The sequence below is a fragment of the Panthera uncia genome (assembly GCF_023721935.1).
Source record: "Panthera uncia isolate 11264 chromosome B3 unlocalized genomic scaffold, Puncia_PCG_1.0 HiC_scaffold_1, whole genome shotgun sequence".
Lineage (NCBI taxonomy): Eukaryota > Metazoa > Chordata > Mammalia > Carnivora > Felidae > Panthera > Panthera uncia.
Window position 1 is genome coordinate 86,499,515 of NW_026057582.1, and position 13,986 is coordinate 86,513,500.

The following is a 13,986-nucleotide window of genomic DNA, read 5'->3' on the forward strand; positions in this document are numbered from 1 at the left end:
GCATACCCTACTCCCAAGGTCATGAAAATATTCTTCCATATCTTCTAAAAGTTTTATAGTTTCCAAATGAAATCTACTTGGAATTGACTGTATGCATGAGAGAAGGCAGAAAGTCCAATTAAAAATAAAAGTCCAGTTTAAATCCAACCCCCCCCCCCGGCCACAGCTATTTTGTTACCCCAGCTCCCATTTGTTGAAAAAAATGTTCTTTGCCCACTATTCAGTGCCACCTCTGTCATATATAAAGTGAGCATGTATGTAGAAGTTTGTTTCTATGCTCATTATTCTGTTCTCTGGTCTATTTTTCTATCCTTGAACCAATACTCTGTCTTGGTTGCTAGAGCTTTAGAATAAACTTTTATATCTGGGAGGACAAATTCTTTTTCAGGGCTATTCTTGACCCTCTGCATTTTCATATAAATATTTATAATCAGCTTGTTAAAATCCACATGAAAACCTGCTGGGATTTTTATTGAGATTGCATTATATCTAAAGATCAACTTGGGAAGAATCGACAACAGGCTTGTCATGCTCCAAATCTAAATAGAACGTTTGTGGTGTTTCACCATCAAGCATAACGTTAGCTACAAGATTTCTTTAGATACCCCTTTCACATTAAGGAAATTTGCATCCATTCTTAGTTTGCTAATATGTAGCTTTTATGATAAATAGATGCTGAATTTTATCAAATGCTCTTCTGTATCTAACAGGGTGGTATGAGTTTTTCCTTTTATTTTTTTTTTTAATGTTTATTTATTTTTGAGACAGAGAGAGACAGAGCATGAATGGGGGAGGGTCAGAGAGAGAGACACAGAATCTGAAACAGGCTCCAGGCTCCGAGCTGTCAGCACAGAGACCGACGCGGGGCTCGAACTCACGGACTGCGAGATCACGACCTGAGCCAAAGTCGGCCACTCAACCGACTGAGCCACCCAGGCGCCCCTGAGTTTTTCCTTTTAATCTCTTACTGTAGACCTAATTCACTAATGTCATATTCCTGTTGAATCACACACATACTAGCTTTTTAAATAAATAAATATTAAGCCAAATATTTGACAACCATGCTAGTTATATGCAATTTTACTTTTAGTAAATAAGGAAAGGATTTAGTGCAATAGAAGGAACAGCAAATAGAAAGTCAGAGGTAAAAGAATTGAAGCCTGTAAGTAACTGGCTTGGGCAAAGCTCCTAACTTCTCTAGATTTCACTCTCCACATCTTCAAATTGATTAGGACAATACAGCTACACTTCCCTAATAAGCATAAATATAAAATAAAATAAATACATGAGGAATATGCTTCAGAAACTTAAAAATTAATATATATGTTATTGTCTCATCATATTATTTTTATAGCCTTAGGAAGATAGGTTTAGTCTGTGAAATTGCTGATATTCAACCATTTTTGACCCACACAAACGGCAAGTTCACATGGTTCAATCTAACAGAATTGTTTTTAGCAATTAATTAAAAATTTAAAGTCTTCACATCACTTCAAGAGCTACTGACCCTTCACTAATTTTTTTCTTTTTTTAAGTTTATTTATTTTGAGAGGGAGAGAGAGACAGAGAGAGTGCAGGGCAGAGAGAGAGAGAGAGAGAGAGAGAGAGAGAGAGAGAGAGAAAATCCCAAACAGGCTCTGCACCATCAGCACAGAGACTGATGCAGGGCTTGAACTCACGAACCACGAGATCATAACCTCAACTGAAATGAAGAGTTGGACACTTAACTAAGCCACCCAGGCATCCCCTCACTGATTTTTTTTAAATTTTTAAAAATTATTTTCTTAATGTTTGTTTATTTTTGAGAGAGAGAGAGACAGAACGCAAACGAGGTAGAGGCAGAGAAAGAGGGAGACACAGAACCCAAAGCAGGCTTCAGGCTCTGAGCTGTCCACACAGAGCCCGATGCAGGGCTGGAATTCACCAACTGTGAGATCATGACGTGAGCCAAAATCGGATGCACCCCTCCCCCTCACTAATTTCTTAACTGAACAGTCCTCTTTAGTTAAAATCCACAGGCAGCACACAGGTGCAGTGACAGTAATGAGAAGAGTAGAAGACATTACATGACATTAAGGCATCCTCTTCTCAGCTCTTGCCACTTGGTCCTTGTAGCTCCAATGACAGCTGACCATGTCAGCTACAGTGTGAGAACCTATTCACTAACACATGGTGTTAAATGCATATGATTTTAAATATTTTTTTTAAATTATTTATTTTGAGAGAGAGAGAGAGAGAGAGAGCGCGAGCATGAGCAGGGGAGAGGCAGAGAAAGAGAGGGAGAGAGAGAGAATTCCAAACAGGCTCTGCACTGACAGCGTGAAGCCTGACATGGGGCTCAATATCTCACAAACCATTAGATAGATCATGACCTGAGCCAAAATCAAGAGTTAGACACTCAACTGAGCCACCCAGGCACTCCAAAATGCATGTGATTTTAAAACCTCAATATATGGTAACACTATAATTTTAAAATACTATGAAACAACATTGCATTGGATTTATGGCATTTCAGAGCAAAATTTACACCATTAGTTTTTTATTGCCCTTCCTTGTATTCATCTCCAGTTACAATACCTGGCCAGCTTATCTAAAATTTCATTCCTCATGTAGTTGTTGCAGCAAGTATTCTGATCAATAACATCAACAGTCAGAAGGGGCCATCTGTTCTGCTGAAGTGAAGCACAACTGTTCTGGGTCTGAAATTCTCCAATCCACAAGATAATGCTTGACCAATCATGGTGAGCTGTGAGGTATCTCCAGAGGGCTTCGGGAGAATATGATTTGTACTCTGCATTAAGAATAAAATACATTTTAAAACAGCAATGAATTACGATTATTGACACAAAACTCAATAATAATTAACTTAATAGATTCTTCTTCCCTTTTCTTTTCTTAATATAAATAAAAACTTTGGGGGCACATGGGTGGCTCAGTCAGTTAAGTGCCTGACTTCTGATTTCGGTTCAGCGCATGATCTCATGGTTCATGGGATCAAGTCCTACATTGGGCTCTGCACTAACAGCACAGAGTCTGCTTGGGATTCTTCCTTTCCCTCTCTCTCTCTGCCTCTCCCTGGCTCATGCTCGCTCTCTCTCTCTCTCTCTCTCTCTCTCTCTCAAATTAAATAAACAAACAAAATAACTTTGGCTGTAATAGTTAACATGAATTTAACATTCTATACATAACTACTATTACTTGTTCCCCAGAGCCCTCATGTGATACAGATCCTTAGTTTACACAAGAAGAAACTCAAAGACTATTGGAAAAACACAGATGTCACTTTGAGGCTGGCTAGAGAATTCTTAGCCTTGAAATTTCAATTCACTAGACCATATGGCTTTTCTCTTTCACTGTCACATTATAAATCTCTTACAAAAACCTTGAGATATCCCAGAGTCATGGGATTGAGCCCCATGTTGGGCTCCTTGCTGAGCATGGAGCCTGCCTAAGATTCTCATTCTCATTCTCTCTCTCTCCCCCTCTCTCCTCTGCCCCTCCCCAGCTCATGCACACACTCTCTAAAAATTAAAATAAAAACCTTGAGATAAGAGGTCTTCATGCAATGACTTGCATTTTAAAGTAACTGAGTATTCTTCCTCCAAAAGGAATTCCAAAATGGAGACTCACCAAAATATTCAAATGCCTAATTTAATTCTCATACAATATGTTTAAATTTTAGGTTCTTTCACACTTGCCTTCTGGACTTATCCTGGGGAGAAGGATGGATTCTTGTGTTAGTTGATTCCACCACTGAGCCCAATTTAACACAACTCTGTGGTCCTGTTTGTTAAATTTATCTTTAGGATCATGTTTCAGGAGTGAGTCCAAAACAGATTTGTGCTTGAAAAAATCCTGTTCCTTCATCCTATACCTGAAACAGTGGTATAAATTTTTTTAATTTTGGAGGGAAAATCTGCTCATGAACTTCAACTCTTTTAGGAAACACATAATTCAATACTATAATTTTTGTATTTATTATCTTAAAAATATGTAATTATACAAATATTGAAATGAGAGGAAATTCCCTGAGTCCCTTCTGGATGATACAAGTTTTATCTTCATAGAGAATGTAAGCTCAGTTCCACATAAAAAACCTGTGCTCACTAACAATTATAAACAATGTCCACAATATTTTTTCCATATTATTGAAAGCAGGCTAATAAGACTACCTGGCAAAGGACTGGATCTGCACATTTTCTTGAAAATGTCCTGAATAAAACTTCTCAACTTGATGCACGAAGTCTATAGTTCTCTTTTCATTTTCAGAAAAATAATTTTTTTCTTTTAAAATTTCAACCTTGAATAAAAAGTAATTAAGCAGTGACCTCACAAAAATCAATCACAATTGCAAAACAAATGTCATGAGATTAAATGCCATTTAAGAACTGTATTTTGAATTTTTGAAGTGTATATATATTCACACAAATTTTCTTTTACCACAAATGCAAAATGATCATTAAAAATAAAAGGAATTCTAATACTTTTACTTACTAGACATTAGTCGAATATTAAAATAATTCATTTTGAATTTTCACCAAGGTTTACTAGAAGATGTAAACTACATAGCCTCACCTTTACCTACCAAAAAGTCCCGTATATCTTTATCAGTTGTATAGAAGCAGATCTTGAGCAACTGGTCTTTTACATCAAAGCCCTGTAATAAACAGAAAAATTGAAAAACCTTTACATTTTGTAAAAGGACTATTTTAAACATAAATACATGTTGGATAAAGAAATACTCTATTACAGACATGTACCCTGTTAGAATTCTACACCTTTTCTGCTCTTGTGAACACTCATACTCTAGATTTACCTTACGTATACACTGCCTATCCCTAAAGTCCTTAGCCATTTTGCCAGAACAAAAGCAGCAGATAGAACAATTTAAGGTAATGCTAGGCTACCATGACCAAAACTGCAGGTATCTGCTATAATGATTCACTTGAAAACAAAAGTCAATGCAAATCACAATGCTTGCATGGTTTCACTCTGTACCTCTAGAAAGTTACCATGGACAAGCCACGACCATGCAGATTAGGGCCAGGTCTCAGCTTAGTCCAGGAGGCCTACCTCTGGGACTTCCCCTTCTCAAATGAAGTAAAACCACAGAGCACGAAGTAAAAGTATAAGCCATTAGCTCAAATGGAGACGTAAGGGGTCACACGAACAACCCAGAATGTTTCCCAACAAACGAGGTTCTGTGCACACTTTGACATGTGTGAAGCCTTCTAGGAAAAACACTGTCTCCTTCTAGTCAAAGTGCCAAGTATAACAGAGAATAAATGATGGAAACTCCCAATAAAAAAATTTCTTCAAAAAAGTTCTCAGTACCAAAGAACATTTCTGACTATTTCCCAGTAAAGGCTATATAAATTTCTTAGTTTCTGACACAACTATGAATACAAATCAATTTTTATATCAATCAGAAATTGCATTCAATATAGAGGATGTTTCTTCCATTAGAGACTTTAAGATCAGACAGTTTATGCAACTCACCATGTTCTTCAAAAGTTCAGAGGCTTCCTTTATGTTGTTCTTTTTCAAATTGTCAAAGACCAAATTTAGGCCTATTCTAATCAGCTCCTCAAGTCTTTGAGCAGAATGACTGTTAATCCTGAAGAAAGCCTGTGCCTCTGGTATTCTGTTGCTCAAAATAGCATCGGCAATAACTTCCTAAGAAAATGAGGAAACATATTTGCCTTTTAAGTTCCTTTTTATTTCCTTATTATGATTATCAACATGGGACTGATATATTTATTGAGCACCTAATAGACTTTTATTGAAAATCAACCACTAGATTTGGTGCTTTGCACAGGACAGATGAAGTTGACCAAAATACAGGCTATTAGACTAGTGGAAAATATACAAATAAAGTATTGAGTATAGTCTTGTATGATAAAGGCAATGATGCAGGTATCCCAGGGTGCTAGATAGGAGGGTCCAGAAGAGGAGCATCTAAATAAAAGAGGTAACAACAAAAGAAAAGTCTTCCTAGTAGAGAGGACTAATGAGGTGAAATTTAAAAGGCAAGTAAGCATTACATACATATATTGAGGAAACAGGACAAGTGTCCCAAAAAGAGGGAATATATACCGAGGTATAAAGGCAAGAAACAGTATCACTCTTTAGGAAACTCCAAATTACTCAATTTAACTGGAGAAAAAACTGGACATAGGAGCAGATGAGATTTGAAAGAAAAGCAGAGGTTCCATCATGAAGGGTGTTATATGTAGGAGATAGATTGTATCCTGAAATTTATGTGGAAACACTGGAAGATCTTAAAAGCTAAGGGTGACATAACCAGATACATATTTTAGGAAGAATGTTCAGGTAGCAATGTGGAGAATAGACTACAGGGGATTCAAGCTCAAGACAGTAAGGCATTAGAAGGTTACAGCAAAAATCCTAGTAAGAAGGAATAAAGACCTACACTGAAGACCTATACCTTAGACAGAAGAGGGACTTTTTTTTTTTTTTTTTTTTTTTTTGAGAGAGCGCACGTGCGCAAGTTGGGAAGGGACAAAGAGAGAGGGAGAGAGAAAGAATCCCAGGCAGGTTCCACACCATTAGTACAAATCCCAATGCCAGGCTCAAACTCACAAACCAGGAGATCATGACCTGAGTTGAAGTTGGATACTTTACCAACTGAGTCACCCAGGTGGCCCAAATAGGGGCATTCTTAACCCGGGGCTTTCAAGGAGTAGGTAAATCCCATGAAGACTTATGCAAAATTGTATGCATGTGTACATGCACACAATCACATGTATATTTTTGGAGACAGAGTCCACAGCTTTCATCAAAATAGGCTATAACCTTTCAAAAAGTTAAAAATCAATTATTTTGAGCAAAAAGACCAGAGGACCATGGATGGTACCTTGGAGCATATTAAAGAGTGAAAAATAGGAAGTGAAACCTGCAAAGGAGACTGTAAAAGAGAAGCCAAAAACAGTAGAGGGAAAATCAATTAACTTTCGGATAGAGAATAAGAGATACAGAAAAAGCAGTCACACCAGCTATTTCCCTGTTCCTCCACCCCAAGAACAGCAGTCCTGCGAACCTGACAGTATGTCAAACTTATCACTTTCACTCCCTGAGTTTGATCATCTGGGTTAAGCTATTTTGGTCTTTGTCTTTCCAAAGCCAATACTCGACAGGTGGGTGGAGGGATTCTTCCAGTCCCCAGTCATAAAGAGGGCAGCAGCACAGTCTGGTTGTACTAACTTCTATAAAAAGAAAGTCAAGGGGCGCCTGGGTGGCTCAGTCGGTTAAGCGGCCGACTTCGGCTCAGGTCATGATCTCACGGTCTGTGAGTTCGAGCCCCGCGTCAGTCTCTGTGCTGACAACTGGAGCCTGTTTTGGATTCTGTGTCTCCCTCTCTCTCTGACCCTCCCCCGTTCATGCTCTGTCTCTGTCTCAAAAATAAATAACTGTTAAAAAAAAAAAAAACAAAAAAAAAACAGTCAAGCAGGTGAGCTAGAAAATTTAACTGGCAAGATATCTTAACTGGAATCTGAGATAGGACTCAAACTGAGTATATGTCCAAGAAATAATGCCATAAAATAAAAGTTTCCTAAGATCAAACTACCAGCAGCAATGTGATTTACCCAAAGGTCAGGCAGAATGCTTAAGTCCAAAGTGCCAGGCCCTAGCCATTGAAGAAATATCGTGAAGAGTGTGCCACTTCACATAGTTTTGGGGTTGGGTGCTTGTCCCTGGATCTAAGTGGGCAGATCTGGCATTAAGAATTCAGAGGGAACCTCTCTGTGTTCTCAATTAAATACACAAGCTTGTAGACATAAATTTGAAGTCATGCCCAGAGATCTCCAAATCTATAAAACCTAAACTCCAAATGTATAAAACCTTGCTAAAGATTCTGAATCACAAATGTACAGATTCTAAATTCTGGTTTTCAAATTGTTTTCTCAGATCCTCTAAATCTGGCAAATAAAAGAAGTAGTAATTACTCATATTTACCTCAACACTGAGTTTCTTCCATATATCGCTTTCTCTTACTTTGGGGACATTTTCATTTACATCATATTCATCTACGGTATCTATTATCTTCCAAGGAAACTTTATCATGAAGGTTCGAAGTTCATTAATGTAGCTGGTCAAAATGTTCACTCCCTGCTGTAGATGTTCATCTAGTTCTGTGGAAAACATCAATTTGCCAATTTCATGTATATAAAAATGTACGTGTGCATATACATATAGAGAGAGCAAGAACTGGAGAAAAGGAATAAACCCTAAGCTGTTATAAAGAATTCTAGAAAAATGCCGAAAAATTAAACTTGGTGTTTTCAAATTTCAAACAAAAAAATCTGAGCTTCTTCGTATTTACCAGTAGCTCTGTGTTTTAACATAACCCTTTTCACAATAATTAGTCCCTTCTGTCAACTTGGCCAGTATTGGAACCTATTTCACTCAATCAATTATATACACTGACTCTTCTCAGCTTTAGGAAATAGCAGTCTCTTGGCTTATATTTTCTCGGGCAATAGGACCACTGGGATCTCTGTCCTGACACAAGGATAGGGCAGTTGCACCCCTCTTTGCTGCTATCTTACCTTCATTGTGAAGAAAAAGCTCCTTTATTTGTTTATTAAGAAAAGACAGTGTAAGATTAAGCAACTGTTCTGAAAAGTGTTTGCTTTGGGTTTCAGAATCACTTTCTCTAATTGCTGAGCAAAGTAAATCCAAGGCTGGTGTCAGCTTTTCCACATCTGAGAAAGAACCAAAGAAATTAACATGAACACCAGTATTCTTCTAATAAAACTAACATAATCAAAAATATGTTAAAATTTTTTAGGAACATAACAGATATATGTCTACTGGACTACCTGATATAGAGGATAGTGCAGTATGAATGGATACTATGAAAGACACATAATACAAATATATTTATTTTTATTTGAGAGGGAGTGCGTGCGTGCACTCATGCAGCAGAGGAAGGATGGGGGTTGGGGGTTGGGGGGTGGGGCAAGGAGATAGATGGGGAGGGAGGGAGAGAGAGGGAGGGAGAGAGAGAAAAGAATGAATCCTAAGCGGGCTCCACACCCAGCTTAGAATTCAACTCAGGGCTCAATCCCACAACGCTGGGATCATGAGCTGAGCCAAAATCAAGAGTTGGATGCTCAGCCTACTAAGCCACCCAGGCACCCCACAAATATACTTTATTTGAAATAAAAATTCTTCCACAGCTCAACGGGTAACTTGGAAACAAGCTTGTTTGACTGTATTACTGAGCAAAAACAAAGCTGAAGCACAAACACCCTTCTGTTTTGACATGTATTTGGAGATAGGTAGGAAGACACTACTTATTTTAAGAACTGACCTTCCCTTAAGGCCTGGTCATGGAAGTGTAAACAATGTAAATGAATCCATCATTATCAGTTGTCATATTGTATCTATGTCATTCTGATATCACACATATACCAGCCAGTATACTAGGGAAGGGTTGCTATATCACAGTTACATTTGAGTTCTTGGCAGACATGAATGAGAAAGAGGAATCTGCAACAAATTATACATCCTATTTAGAACAAATCAGTAGCATTCCCTTAAATAACAGGTTACAAGAGAAGGATATTGCCTGGAACGTTATCCTTTTTCACTTTGGTTCATTTTTAGTTTTTGTTTGTGATTTACATAGTTGTCTGATTCATCTGCTTATAGTATAATCCTGCCACAAAGTATTAAAACACAAGATAACTATTATTCCTTCAACATCTGCATTTTTCAAGTTTTATACCCTACTACATCCCTATTATGTCAGCAGTTCTTGAACAAAAAACAGTAAGTGGGTAAAACTCATCTAAACACACAGATGTTAGGGTGCCTGGGTGGCTCAGTGGGTTAAGCATCCGACTTTGGCTCAGGTCATGATCTTGCAGTCCATAAGTTCGAGCCCTGCATCGGGTTCTGTGCTGACAGCTCAGAGCCTGGAGCCTGCTTCAGATCCTGTGTCTCCCTGTCTCTCTGCCCCTTCCCCACTCATGCTCTGTCTCTGGGTCTCAAAAAATGAATAAATTTTAAAAAATAAAAAAATGCAGATATCTAGAACTGTATAATGGTGGTAGAGGGGAAGGAGATAATGAGGGAGGAGAAAAACACATTCATGTGCCAATACATTAATGTGCAGGGAATGTGGTTCAACTCTTTGCACTTAAAAACAACTTCCCCAGGGAAGCTGATTATAATGGTATTTCCAGAAACCTTCCTTTGCCCCCAGAAAAGGATCTGAAAAGCCCAATCCAAACTTTTGAACACTACATTTATGAGATGCAGTAAATGATGATCAAAGCAGTCAGAGGGAGAAGGATAAACATGTCTTCCATTCAGCTAGTTTGTAACATAGCCTCTTTGGCTGCTGGTGGCTCAGTAAAAACCACTGAAGTACCGGAAGTGCTTTGAAGGATAGGGGTAGAAAAGTACCGACCATATTACCTTTCTTTATCAGTAACAGGGCTTCCTGGCTAGGAAAATTTTCTAAACGGTAAAATGACTCCAGGATAGATCTCCTTCTCCATCATTAAATGTGGCAGAATTAAAAAAAAATTTTTTTTACAAGTAGATATAGTGAAAACAAATTAAAAGGCAGAGAACACAAAAGGATCAAGACGATGCTATAGGTTCAACAGTACTCTATAAGGTTAGAAACCTGCTAACTTTGAAAGCCCTAGCAAAATACCACTTTAAAATTTTTTATTTTTATTCTTAAGTAATCTCTATATTCAACACAGGGCTCCAACTCACAACTGCAAGATCGAGAGTTGTAGGCTCTACTGACTGAGCCAGCCGGGCACCCCAAAACACCACTCTTGTTTAGAAATCACTTATTCATCATATGATCACATGTTGAATCCTTTCTCTCCACATACTGAAAAATCCTACATTCGGCCTTTAAGCATTCCTCATTTCTTTGCCACTCTTGTAGCTGAGTATCTTGTTCCAGTAGATTTCTGTGTGGGTAACTGGAAGCTGCTGGCACAAGGCCTTGAACGTGGTGCCTGACACTGTTTGATAGTTTTCACTAATTGCGGTATGATAATTACTTTCCGCATGCTCAATGACTTGGCAATCTGGACTTCATTTGAAACAATTACTGAATCCTATACATCTTTATGACTAACCAACTGAACATTGTCATCTTAATAGTGAAAATGATTTTTTTTAATTTTTTAAACTTTTTAAAGTTTATTTGGAGAGAGAGAGAGAGAGAGAGAGAGAGAGAGAAAGCAGGGGGAGGGACAGAGAAAGACGGAGAGAATCCCAAGCATGCTCCCTACCATTAGCACAGAGCCTGATGCAGGGCTCGAACCCACAAACTGTGAGATCAGGACTGGGGCCACAATCAAGAGTTGGATGCTTAACTGAATGAACCACCCAGGCACCCCGTGAACCTGAATCTTAAGTACTCCAACCACCTGGGCTGTAGGTGGTGTGATGGTGAACTTCCACTCTGATCTCTACCATTCCAGAAGTTTTTAGGCTGAAACTGATGGCTTCAATGCATACAATAATGGTCTGTTGCCTGTCTATAGTTTTAGCATAAATCATACAGAAGCCACTGGAATAAAGATCTTTCACGTTGGCCCTTAAAGCACTGTCACATGGTTCTGTCCAAGACTTCAGACTTCCATCTACATCCTCTGGCTGGGGGTCACTTGCTTCTTTCCATAAATGATCAGACTTAAAATTTTGTTTCTTGGGTCTAAAAATCTATTACCCAGGTGACTGTTCTGTAATGAAGACCCAATCTTCTACCTTCTATCTTCACAGGTGTGAACTGACACATGTTATTCTAGGCAAACGCATGTGCTACCCCTTCCCTGAGGAGATCATCAATTAAGTAGTAGCCAGACATTGTTGAACACCTCATTAAATTCCCCTGGGGGTGCATGAGTGATGAATTTAGCAGCTATGCGTACCTTCTCCTCATCCGACACCCAATCCTCGAAGTTGGGCATCTTGGGCTGCCTGGACAAGCAAAAAACAAGGCCAGTATCCTCCTCTCAAAAAGTTCACAAAAATTTTATGAAGTCTTACCTGCAAACGTTAGTGATTCTACTTACTATTAGTCATTGTTTACTGGTATTGTTAGTAACCACCTTTTACTGACCACCTATGCTATATCTTAAGTATCAGGCTTGGTGTTTTATAAGTGCTATCTCATTTTTTTTTCATTTTCAACAATGCTGAGAGGTAGGTGCTGTAGCCGTTTTCCCATAGATGAGGAAACTGAGGTTAAGAGGGATTAAAATAATTTGCCCATGCTAATTTGGTAAGTAAATGGCAGAGCCAAAATTTGAACTTCAGCCTGTTTCCAAAACCATTCTCTTAAACATGCAGGTGAAAGCAGGAAGTGCAGGCTCCTGAAGCCTCCATTTGCCAGCTTCGGGCCCTAATAAAGGGATTCCTGTTTATCTCAGCATTGGCCCCACCTGCAGAATTGCATGAGCATGATGAGAAACCTAAGATTGCCTTTGAGACAGCTGGTAAGCTATTCCCATGCTGGTTTCCAGACTCATCCCCACCATTTAGGGCAGAGCAGTGCAGGCGAGAGGGGAAGGAGGAGGAATCACTGACCAAGACCAAATAGTAGAAGTGAATAATGACCAGACAATTGCTGAGGGAATTCCACTTACCACAAACCAGGCCTTTTTCTATAAATTCAAGCAGACTTAAAAAAAGAAATCAGATTGGTGCCTGGATGGCTCAGTTGGTTAAGCGTACAATTTCAACTCAGTTCATGATTTTCCTGCTTGTTTTGTTCTAGCCCCACGTTGGGCTCTTGCTGACCGCTCAGAGCCTGGAGCCTGCTTCAAATTCTGTCTCTGTCTCTCTACCCCTCCCCTGCTCACACTCTCTCTTTCTCTCAAAATTAAACATTAAAAATTGGAAAAAAAAAAGAAATTGGAGTATTAAAAAAAAAGTTAGCAATGCAAAAGGAAAGGGCAAACTGGGCAAGCAAGATGAAAGAAAATGTTTTTTAAAAAAGAAAATTTCGAATCCACAGTGTCAGTGAGAACACTGTATTGATGGAAAAAAAGCAGGCTGTTGTTTTCTCCATGTAACTAGAGTACAAGTTGATAAAACTTTTCTGGGGGACAATTTCTCAAAGCATTTAAGAATATAAATCATGTGTCTCTTTGACCTGGAAATTTCACATCTACACATTTATCCCAGTAATTGTATGTATGTGAAATTACACACACACACACACACACACACACACACACACACACACACACAGCATTTATAGCACACTACCAACAATAGTAAAAATTGGAATCAATCAAAAATCTAATAGGAGTATGGTTGGGAAAATTATGGCAAAGCCCACAGAATGAAATTCTAGGCCACCACAATTAAAAGGGGATCTATTAACAAGAAAGAGATCTATACCAGCAAGAGACCAAAAAAAAAAAAAAAAAAAAAAAAGATTATAAAACTGTAAGTGTAAGGAAAAACATACTTTATTACCCTGTACCTCTAAGGAGAGGATGTGCATGGCTACCTGGTTGAAGAATAACAACTAGGTTTCCTGTTTATTAAACACGAAAGCCAAATCTTGAAAAGAAGCGTTGGTAAAGCAGCAAATAAGCAGAAGAGTTAAGCTGAAAAATTTATATATAACAAGTCTTAATCCATAACTCAGGCATCACTAAATATCTCAGACAGTTGCAAGAGTGAGCAATTTTGCAAATGAATTTTGTTCTCTTTTGAATGAAATTCTCTTGAATTTGAAAGGCCATTTCTTCCTTGTATACTAAAAATACAAAGCATAGTACAGGATATGAACAATAAACAATCCACTTAGAATGAGAACATTTACAGATTCTTACAAGTCTCTCAAGATTCCACGAAATACATAAAATGTCATGATTGACTTTTGGCAAGTCAGTCACCAAAAAGCACAATAATTTGAAAATGACTAAAAAGGTAAAATGAAAAATACAAATGCAGAAGACTTTTCTACTT

General features: G+C 38.2%; 1 protein-coding gene and 1 pseudogene across 1 annotated transcript in view; both read right to left on the bottom strand.

Annotated features, from left to right (window-relative positions):
• The window catches only part of SPG11 (SPG11 vesicle trafficking associated, spatacsin), an 86,061-nt gene that overhangs the window by 46,068 nt on the left and 26,007 nt on the right, over positions 1-13,986 (bottom strand). Inside the window, exons 9-15 of the mRNA XM_049613539.1 lie at positions 8,571-8,726; positions 7,978-8,153; positions 5,500-5,676; positions 4,586-4,657; positions 4,173-4,300; positions 3,699-3,874; positions 2,578-2,791 (exon numbers count right to left, since the gene is read on the bottom strand). Of these exons, the coding sequence (XP_049469496.1) occupies positions 2,578-2,791; positions 3,699-3,874; positions 4,173-4,300; positions 4,586-4,657; positions 5,500-5,676; positions 7,978-8,153; positions 8,571-8,726 (1,099 nt within the window). The remainder of the gene's footprint in view (positions 1-2,577; positions 2,792-3,698; positions 3,875-4,172; positions 4,301-4,585; positions 4,658-5,499; positions 5,677-7,977; positions 8,154-8,570; positions 8,727-13,986) is intronic.
• LOC125909952 (F-actin-capping protein subunit alpha-1-like) lies at positions 8,639-13,982 on the bottom strand (annotated as a pseudogene).